This window comes from Lutjanus erythropterus, chromosome 4 (assembly GCF_056507025.1).
Source record: "Lutjanus erythropterus isolate fLutEry1 chromosome 4, fLutEry1.hap2, whole genome shotgun sequence".
In the NCBI taxonomy this organism is placed as follows: Eukaryota; Metazoa; Chordata; class Actinopteri; order Lutjaniformes; family Lutjanidae; genus Lutjanus; species Lutjanus erythropterus.
Genome location: NC_139320.1, coordinates 33,478,599 through 33,488,408, shown reverse-complemented (window position 1 = coordinate 33,488,408; position 9,810 = coordinate 33,478,599). Strand labels below are relative to the sequence as shown.

General features: G+C 39.3%; 1 protein-coding gene across 2 annotated transcripts; it reads right to left on the bottom strand.

The window, feature by feature from the left end:
* Window positions 1–2,563: 2,563 nt before the first annotated feature.
* Window positions 2,564–9,236, bottom strand: ppm1na (protein phosphatase, Mg2+/Mn2+ dependent, 1Na (putative)). Of its 2 annotated transcripts, XM_084717726.1 has the most exons (7): window positions 9,090–9,223; window positions 8,469–8,999; window positions 6,830–7,401; window positions 4,058–4,175; window positions 3,861–3,975; window positions 3,705–3,768; window positions 2,564–2,747 (listed from the first exon to the last, which is right to left on the bottom strand). In XM_084717726.1, exons 2-7 carry the CDS (start codon window positions 8,872–8,874, stop codon window positions 2,715–2,717), a joined length of 1,308 nt encoding a protein of 435 aa, XP_084573852.1. In that variant the 5' UTR covers window positions 8,875–8,999; window positions 9,090–9,223; the 3' UTR covers window positions 2,564–2,714. The 2 variants fall into 2 exon arrangements, with proteins under 2 accessions (XP_084573852.1, XP_084573851.1); XM_084717725.1 differs by having other exon boundaries at window positions 8,469–9,236.
* Window positions 9,237–9,810: the final 574 nt, after the last annotated feature.

Below are 9,810 nucleotides of genomic sequence, written 5' to 3'. Positions count from 1 at the left end.
CCCTCATGGAGCCAAAATCTGCAGTTATTATTGTGTGCAAAAATGACTTGTTAAGTTCAGCTGAAGCTACATGAAGCTTCAGCAGTCTGAGCTGACTAAATCAAGTGGAGATCTCCGCAGAGTGAGTTGTTTCCCCTCGTTTATTGATACAGTTGATCAGGCGAAAACAGGTGAATAAAATCTCAGCTTCTCAGCCCCCCTGGTTATATTAATATCATTTATTTTGCAAATTTATCCCACAGAGAATTTTAAAAGAGCCAACTCAATATTTTTGCCACAAAAAAACAGAATGAGACTTAATTTTACTTCAACACATATATTAACAAAGAAATTCAGATTTTGTCAATAGTGACTGAAAATCCCGTATCTCCAATTTACAAGATGCTGAAGAATTGATAACATTATATATTTAATGCATATCTGTGGTTCTTGTGTCTTGGCTGCTGTTCTGCCTTGTCTGTGATTATTAAGTGTTTTGGCTCGCATACTTATGAAAAAAGAGATTTTTAATGTCCTGGATAAATAAAGTTCCTTTGAAATCCATTAGGTTTATAACATAGGGTTATAATATGTTGGCATTTTCTATAAACAGGCTTTACCTGACAGCAGTTGCTGGTTTAGGCGCCCTCTGGTGGCCACTACTGTAAACAGCTGCTTAGTTCACCAGTTTCATTCAACAGTTATGAATTGATTTTCAAATTCACAGAAAGACTTCAGCTGGCCAGGTCTGTCCAAACCCAGGTCCTTGTACCGGTGTTATCCATCTAAATACCACCAAACACAGTCATAGTCAGTACTCACATTATCTGTGTTCGCCTCTCAGGTCCTTTCTGTCTTTTTCTCCTCCTCTTTTGCACTTCGTTATCTTTTGTCCACAAGTCTTCCTGCTGAGCAGCGCAGTCCCAAACTGAATATTTGACTGAGTGCACTTGTCAGGAGTGAGGAGGTGAGGAGGACGCTCTGTCCAATAAAAGCGCTGCTCTGTCAATTAATACAGAGGTGTCAAGCTTCGCCACACCCTCACAGCACATTGTAAGAACCCACGACTGCCCGAGAGCCCCTGAACACCCTCATGTGGCAGTTTTGACCTTTTTTTTTTTTTTTTTTGTTAATTTCCTGTTTAGTTTTCAGTCTGTTTACAGAATGTTTTACATACTTTCATTTTAAACTCAAAGCCAGCTTCTGAATTTCAAGACATTAAATTTCCAAGCTGTTCTAGTTGTTCTATTATTTGTCTTTACCCACTTAGTCATTATATCCATATTATTATTTATCAGAATCAATGTGTTAATATTTTCTGATAGTACTAATAGTCATTCCCACAATATTGTTGCAATATTGATGGAGGTATTTAGTCAAAGAGACTTTCCTGCATCTAATCCCCTCTCTCTCTCTACCCCTTTTCTGTCTTCATTTCAGCTGTGTATATCAAAATAAAAGCATGAAAAGCCCCATAACTAAAATAAATAGAAAAGTATAAATAAAAAGAAAAGTAATTGGAAAGTATTTTGATTACTAATTACTGAAAATACAATACACTTGCTGATTCCAGCTTACTAAAATTTTTTAATTCTTATTTTTTTCTCTTTATACGGTCTAATAACTAAAATTAGATTGCTGACTCACATTCACTCAAATCACATTTCACTCTTAATTTTTACTATTTTTACATTATTTTCGCCATATGTTTTATGAGTAACACTAAATTAAGTAAAAGTATGAATTGAAAAATTAATCAATGGATTAAATGATAATGAAATAGTAGTAATGTCTAGATGCCACCACATATTTTTTTTGTAAATTAAAAGTGTACTAAAAAAATACTACTCACAGAATCAATAAATAAACCCATAATTTCATACTGTCATCTATGTTTTTTAATCCTATAATTAGGCAACAAACTAAACTATTAATGAGCTCATCCAGACTGTGCATTCAAGAGTTTCCTGTGAGGGGAAGACTTCGGATCACACGGTGACGTAACACCTGACACTTCCACTCTAAAGTGACATAAGGGTCCATGTTTAATGAGGTGTGTGTGCTAATTCCTGGGAACAGCTCGTCCTCTTTTTTTTGAGTATGGCCGTCTGCCCCCCCCCCCTCCATATCTCTCTCCAGCTCTCTCCTGCGTTCTTTCTCCTTTTGTGTCTCTCCTTCTGGCTTCCTTCTCTTACGGCACATGTTTATGTTCTCGCTGTGACATGTCATTGCTATCCATGTCACCTTTGCTGCTTCACGGAACTATGTAAACTGATTATTTACTGAGAGATACCGCGTTGCATGCAGCACACGTGTGTATTAAATCCAAGCTGTTATTGTTTTGTTTTGAGGAGTGCAACGCTATTTTGAAGTTTTGTGTGATTTATTGCTGTAGAATAAGGAGTGTCAGCTCATTTGTTTTCTACATGTACAGTTTGTATACAGTATCAGCCACACAGCCATGAAAAATGAGCTGCCTGAAACAGAAGCGTCTAACAATGTGTGTATTAGACATTGTATGGTTAAATATTATTAAATATTACCTGTCAACAAAGTGTATTACAGAAAAACAACACAGCAGGTATTTGATTTATATTTCACTTTAATTGAACGGAAAACAAATGCTCAAAGAGAATATATTGCACAAAGAAACTTTCAGTAGCTTAGCACTCATCTAAAATGTAAAGTTTCTTGTTTAAGCTGGTCTCCATGATTCTGTTTCCACGATTACGGCTTTAGTTCGAGTCCTCCTCCGATCCTTCGATGTCCTGAAATGTTACAAGACGTTAATGTCGCTAAGATTGAATATCTGCTGGACACTGTAGACAAAACACACTCAAAGAACAGCAAGAACTTTTATGTCAGTTTGGAAATTAATGGTTGTGATTTGGTTTAGTTTAACTCTTAAATTCTTAAATATCTAAATTGATTTTTACCAATTTTTCCATTTAACCTCCATACCCAGAATACTTTACACTGTCTGTATACATGAATCTATTAGTTGATTACAGTAAATGTAATTTATTTCGATTACAGAGGAGTATCGTGGCTAGACATAAGGGAAAACTGAGTTTGAGAATAAGAATTTTTAAAATTTTGCAAAGTCGAAACGTTATTTCAACTTTAAGAAAATCTGACTTTATTCTCAAAATGCAAAGAAAAAATATTCCTCCCTGATTTATTTTTTCTGATGACTTTAATCTAAAACAAGACATGTAATGACATCACCTTCAAGACCTTCAAACTGAACTTAAGGAGATTTTTCCACTTGTTTCAATGTGACAATCAGTTCATTTAAAAAGTAGTCAAATTGACAGATGAAATGATAATGAAAATCTGAAATATATTCTATATTTATATTATATTAATATTTGGCTGCCCAAATATTTTATCTCTATTCTGATCAGCTCATGAGTCTAATCGTACCAATAACAAAATATAAGTTACATTCCAGTTTTAATCACCAAATATGGTGTAACGCCTGTTAAATTAAGTCAGAAATATGATGAATAAATGTAATTTAAATCCCATGGCTTTGTTTTATTAGTTCTGATTACTTTGAAATTTCCATAAAATATTTATGATTTTTTTTTTAAACTATCAGAATTTTATTTATTTATTTTAATGACCTCTCACGGCCCACCTACAGTACCGCAACCCACATTTTGGTAATCACTGATCGATCTGCATCCATTATCTAATGTCATGTGACTCATAAGTCTTACCATTGGCTCCTGAGATCTGATGGTCATGATATGTTTCTGATATGAAGAGATGATACACTCTCGCCTGCGAAGAGAGAAACAGTGTTTTTATTTTCATTCTCCAAAAATGTTTTTGTTTGTTTGTTTGTTTGTTTGTTTGTTTCTCTTCGGGCTCACTTGCTGGTGATGCCTCCTCCTGGTGGAAGCCCTGGCATCTCTTCTGCGGCCAGGAATTTGATCACGTAAAGAAGGTCAGGGTCCTCATCTCTGGACCTCATCATCTGGATGATTTCTGTGACGGGAGCACGTCAAAGCAGTTATAAAGTCGTCTGAAGTGTAGTGTTTTGTTGTTTGGGTTTGAAGTAACAAGCTACCTTCCACTTTCATGTCGATCTGTTGCTCCAGCTCTGCCTCCTGCTGCAGGGCCTCCTGTGACACCTGGGGGGCGCCGGGGAAGCAGACGATGATGATGCTGATGTTGTCCAAGCTGCCCTGCAGAGGGAGACACACCAAAGCTTTATCAGAGAGGTACCAGAGACGGAAGAGGCACTCAGATCTTGTACTTAAGACAAAGTAATGGTAACACAGTGCAGAATACTCTGTTACAAGTGAAAGTCATGCATTAAAATTTTTACTCAAGTAAAAGTGCAAAAGTATTGGCATCAAAGTATACGTAAAGTACCAAAAGAAAAAGTACTCATTATGCTGAATGACTCGTTTCAGAACAATATATAGAATATTTTTGAGTTAATATATTTTTCAAATCGTGCATTAATGTGTACATCATTTTAATGTGGCAGCTGGTAAAGGTGGAGCTAAAACAACTATTTTATATACTTCATTTATGATAATTTCAGTTTTTAAAGCCATCAGCCTGTTGGTTGATGACATCAGAGGTGTGAGGAGTGACGCTCAGTGTGTGCTGGAACATGCAGTCTTCCTACAGTACGGTACAGTAAGCCTTTTTAGATGAAATAAATAGCAGTCCTGTCTTCCTCTGCAGGTTAACGCCTCTGAGCCGGTGTGTGTTGAGCTGTAGCGCTGAGCCGCCGTCAACAGACTCACATTCAGTCTTAATCCGAGCCATGTGTAGCATTTCTTCCCGCCTATCTCATGTCCCCAGGATGCCTTAATACAGCTATTTATAGGGCGGGCTCAGGGCTCGTCGGCTTTCAGACGTTCGGTTACTAACAAGCATTAACAAGACCTGCAGGAGAAATCTACTTACATAACAACCCCAGCATAATTCCCCCTACAGTGTACACCTGCCCACAACAGTGTACACCTGCTTAATGTAAAGCCTCCCATTCATAAATCCACCTGCTGTGACACTGTGTGACGCAGAGAAATCCAATGAGTTCGTGGTCATACTTAGGGAGATTAATGTATTGCTGCATTGTAATTTGTCCTTTCAGTAAACATGTATGGGACAGATAAGACTCATACTTGAATATCAAGATAATCTGGAACAAAGACTCCACTGCATATCTAAAACTGTCAAGTATTTATTCTTTGATAATTCCTGATTTTAATCCACTTTAAAAACATTTTTTTAGGTAATAATGACCTGCTCAGTGTACATTATCCCATTTGTCACAGGGCTACTTAAAAATTTGATTTAATTTATGATTTTTAATGATTTTGTTGATGAAGAGGTGATTTTAATGCCCCTGCAGAGTCTATGATCAGAACTGTGTCCGTAGCAACGGTCTGTTATTCATAAAAACAGATTCACCAATCAGAATCAAGTATTTAATTAAGCTGTGTGACAAATTTTACCAAGAGTTTTGTTGAAAGACATGTTGATACTTCCAACAATCTCTCCACAAATCAATTTAGTGCCTATTCTGGAGTTTTTCCATGTATCATGTGATATTCCTGTGTGGATACAGTTCGCCCAGTTGCCCATGGAAATGCAGATGTTCAAACTTTCATTACTTTGAGAACTTTAACGACTTCTCGTCCATGTTGACAATTTGAAATTTAAAATTCATTCTTGAACTTGACAACAGGTCAGTGTAGAAGCTCCTCCGGAGCTTTCAGTCTTTTCGTTTCTTTCCTCAGTGGCTCCAGAACAGCTATGAAAAACAAAGAATGAGCTCTCAATCTTGATGTTGAATACTAGAAAAAGTATATATGTACTATTGGTACTGAAGCTCAAACCAGCAGTACTATAGAAAAAACACAGATGATATTCATCTCTAGTCATGGTTGGGATGAAGCTGGTTCTGATGTCTCTGCTGAGGTACCATCCTCACTTTTTTCATCAAATATTAGTTAAACTAGTTGAACTATTCTAATCTGTTTGCATTTGCAGTGATTGTTTTATAATCTTCTTTTTACAGTGTATTCTTGTGTCGTACCAAACTTTTGTCGTGCTACTCCTTCCCCACACAGCAGATATGCAAAAAGCACAAACATGCAGATTGATGGGGAGTGGTGATTTGTGATTTTTCTTATCAATTCACTAAACCATTTTTGTGACAATCACAAAAAACTGATAATTATATTTTAATGGGTTTATATACGATGGAACGTTCAGAGGCAGAGTGGGTGACATCACTGTTAGAGTGGAGAGGAGCTGTAAAATCTTCTAACAAATTTTCCTTTAACCGTGTTCTCACTCCTTCAAATTTCACTCTTCATACCTCATTCTTATGTCAGAATGTAGGAAATTCGGTGCTGGTTCTACACATGAGACTATGGAATCAAACAGATGCAGACTTTTGGCACTGTGAGATCCGAAGTGACAAAAGCGCCAGCCAACTACTGCATAAGCTCCCATATTAACCGAGAAACGAAATTTCAGGAAGAAAGCAGACCGTCCCAATGTTTAAAATTGCTGTAAATCTAACATTTTTGATATTTTATAAATAAAATATACATAAACACACATCGGCATGTTACTCTGTCGCTCATGATGTGTTTGTTTTGGTGATAGCAGTTACTGTCATTGAGCTAGAAGCAGGAGTATTCTGGTATTAAATAAACTGTCTAAGATGAAGTTGTTGGTGCTAGTACTGATAATATTGGTATCAGGTCATACACCAAGCATCAGACATACTCAGAATTTCTTCAGATTTTTTCTAGTAGTCTCAATGTCTCATTCACTTTGTTTGTTTACTGTTGTGTTGTTGACTTCTCACCTTATAGAGACAGAGGTCAATGACTTGGGTGCAAATCTCTCTCAGGTCATCGCACACCTGCAGACGGCTGCGCACAAACGCACACAGTTCCTCATTGCCGATGGCGTCCCACACACCGTCACATGCTAGAATGAGGAACTCATCTGCGGGCGTCCTCTCCAGCTCGTACACCTCCGGTTCTGGGGACACTAGCTGCTCTGTTTGCGGCCTCCAGTCCACTTCCTTGAAGTCAAAGTCTCCCAGCGCTCTGGAGACAGCCAGCGAGCCGTTGACTCTCTGCAGGGTCACCGACCCACCAGCGTTCTGGATGCGCTCTTTTTCTCTGGGGTTGAACGGCTTGTGGTCCTCCGTGTAGAAGACCACCTGACCGTTACGGCAGAGCAGGGTTCGGGAGTCCCCACAGTTGACAAAGTAAATGTATCGAGGTGAAATCAGGACGGCTGCTGCAGTGGAGCCACTGCGGTCCCAGTTGTCCTGGCGAGCCAGTTTGTGCATGTGGCTGTCGATGTCCAGGAAGCCTTGACGGATCCCCTCCTTCACCTGCTCTGGGTCCTCGTTTGCTTTAACCCCACCTGTCGGAAATGAGAAGGACACATTTTGTTTTAGGATAGATTCACACCATTCTATATCAGTGTTAATTTCATTGACAGAAGCATTTTTCTCATAGTTTTTGTCAACATTTTTTCACTGATGAAAGTGAGGCGATAAAAATGAGATAGAAAAATAAATAAGGATTTATGATGGAAAAAACCTGACATAATCTGTTGACAGCACTTTCAACACTAAAATGTTAAGGCGGGATGAGTTGAGAAGAGATCTTATCAAAACTAATCTCTTTGTGTGGTGGGCAGGTTAGATGCTCACAGTTGTATAGTACAGATCTACCAGGGAAAAGAAAGAAAGAAAATAAGTATAAAGTTTCCTCAAGCTGAAACAAATATGTAATAAAAGAAGAATGCACATCTAAACTACTTAACATTCAACATATGAGGTGTGCAATACACTTTATCTAAACCCATTAGATAACTGAAATCTTATGATATGAGTTAAACTAGTAGACACTCCCAGTGATGAGAAAACCTATTCTTCTAAGTATCCCACTAAAGAACCAACTGAGGATTGTTTTGGTTGTGTAGTCTTTAATACCCCCGTAACTATATAGTTTAGAGAATATTATGGATCCGAGACAAAACTGACAGCGTGCAATTACAAAAGTTTGCTACTTCAGCACCATGGATTGATCGATACGCAGCACAGGCTACTGATATGTCAGAGCCATGGTCGGGGCCATAGACTTTAACTTGCACAAAAGTAAGTCAGATAATGACATATTAACATATTAAACTAAACAGCTAAACTGGGGGGATGCATTTTGGTCATTTTGCCAACAAGAGGGATGGTAACATCCCCCTTCAAATCGCCTACTGACTAAAACAAAAGACTATGAGTCAAACTAACACTGTACTCTAAAGTTTCTGGTAGTGCCACGTTGGACCAGCTAGCTGCATCTTGTTTGTTTTGTGAAATTCCTGACTTTATAGATTCCTGATTGAAGTACATCTGTTCAAGACAAGTTCAGTGCTACAGTACAATATTTAACCATGTTGAATAATTAAATTAGTCACTAATTGCCATGCACCTGTTGCCAGGATGTGATCCAGCAGGTTTCTGGAGCAGTACTGTGCCACTGTGGTTCCTGCATGTCCGTCAAAAACGGCAAAGTATCCCCACTCCGTCAGCTCTCCTCTCAGCTGGGGCATGCAGGTGTGGGCATCCTCCATCTGAGCCCTCCAGCCCTGCATGCTCGCCACAGCGTAGTTCATCCCCGTCTCAGAGCCCCCCTCTGACACGTGCTTCTCCAAGATGGGACGCTCCAGGTACGGGCTCGGCATCGAGTCGTCCTCATCGAAACTGTCCTCCTCCCCAGATCCCGCTTCCCTGGTCCCCCCTTTGAAGAAGAAGGTGACCATCTTCTCCGTCTCTTTGACTAGCTGACGGAGGAAGGAGGGCACCTCTACATTGCTGGCGCGCCTGGCTGTCCTCATCACGCCGCGGAGCCTGTGCTCAAGCTTCCTGCTCGACCTGGCAGCAGCGCGTCTCCTCCTGGTGCCCCTCCTGCGGCCCTGTGTTTTCCGCAACAGGTCCAGCGCTACAGTTAAGCTGTAGCTCCCTAAGCAGGTAAATAAAAAAGTGAATTTAAATAAGAATTATCCTCTTAAATCGACAACTGAGATGGTTTTTGGTTGAATAATATGAGAACCATTTTGAATCCTTTAGTGTGCAGGTAGAGAATCTTTCCTCTGTCCTTCTTGTTTTAGGTGTCTTCCTCTCACTTTCTCTGTGGCTCTGACTGTGTCCTCTCCTTCTCCTCTTTACCCGTCCTGTGTCAGTCCCACGCTTCTACTGGCCCGTCTATTTCTGTTGATTTATCCCTCTGCTCTGCCCCCACCTCCTGCCTCCCTCCTCCGTCTGTGTAACACTGCTGGATTATCACCTGGCCTGTGTCTGCACACATGCATGGATTATGAGCATAACATTTACACAACACAGAGGGATCCACAGTCTTATATGTCTGTGCGAAGAGTCTGAAACAAGAAATCTTGAATGCAAACTCATTTTGTGCGATTGATCATTCAGCATTTAGCTAATTTGTCGTAGTGAGGGACAATCACAGTAGGCTCACTGATCAATACAGCACACCTTGGAAACAGCAGTTAACAAAACAACCACATGTCAAGGTTCATTAAGTAGCTGATATGGAGCTTTCAATCATCACATGGTCTTCATGAGCAGAGTGAGCTTGACCAATTTAACTGCATATTTCTCATCTTACCTGTAATGTTATATATTGAAAGTTTGTTTTTGTGTGATTTGCAATTGAGACGTCTGTCTTCTCTGGAATATAATGGAACTAGATGGCACTTGACTGGTGATGTTCAGAAGCCAAAATATTCTATGGTGTCAATCTTTAATCTCACTTA

Bases quoted from the DNA above. Each gene is read 5' to 3' on its own strand.
- ppm1na (XM_084717725.1), bottom strand. From the start codon at position 8,874: ATGAGGACAGCCAGGCGCGCCAGCAATGTAGAGGTGCCCTCCTTCCTC. The intron at 7,402-8,468 runs GTGCATGGCAAT...CATTTCCGACAG, and splicing joins GGATCACATCCTGGCAACAG to GTGGGGTTAAAGCAAACGAG. The intron at 2,748-3,704 runs GTAAGACTTATG...GTAACATTTCAG, and splicing joins TCAGATCTCAGGAGCCAATG to GACATCGAAGGATCGGAGGA.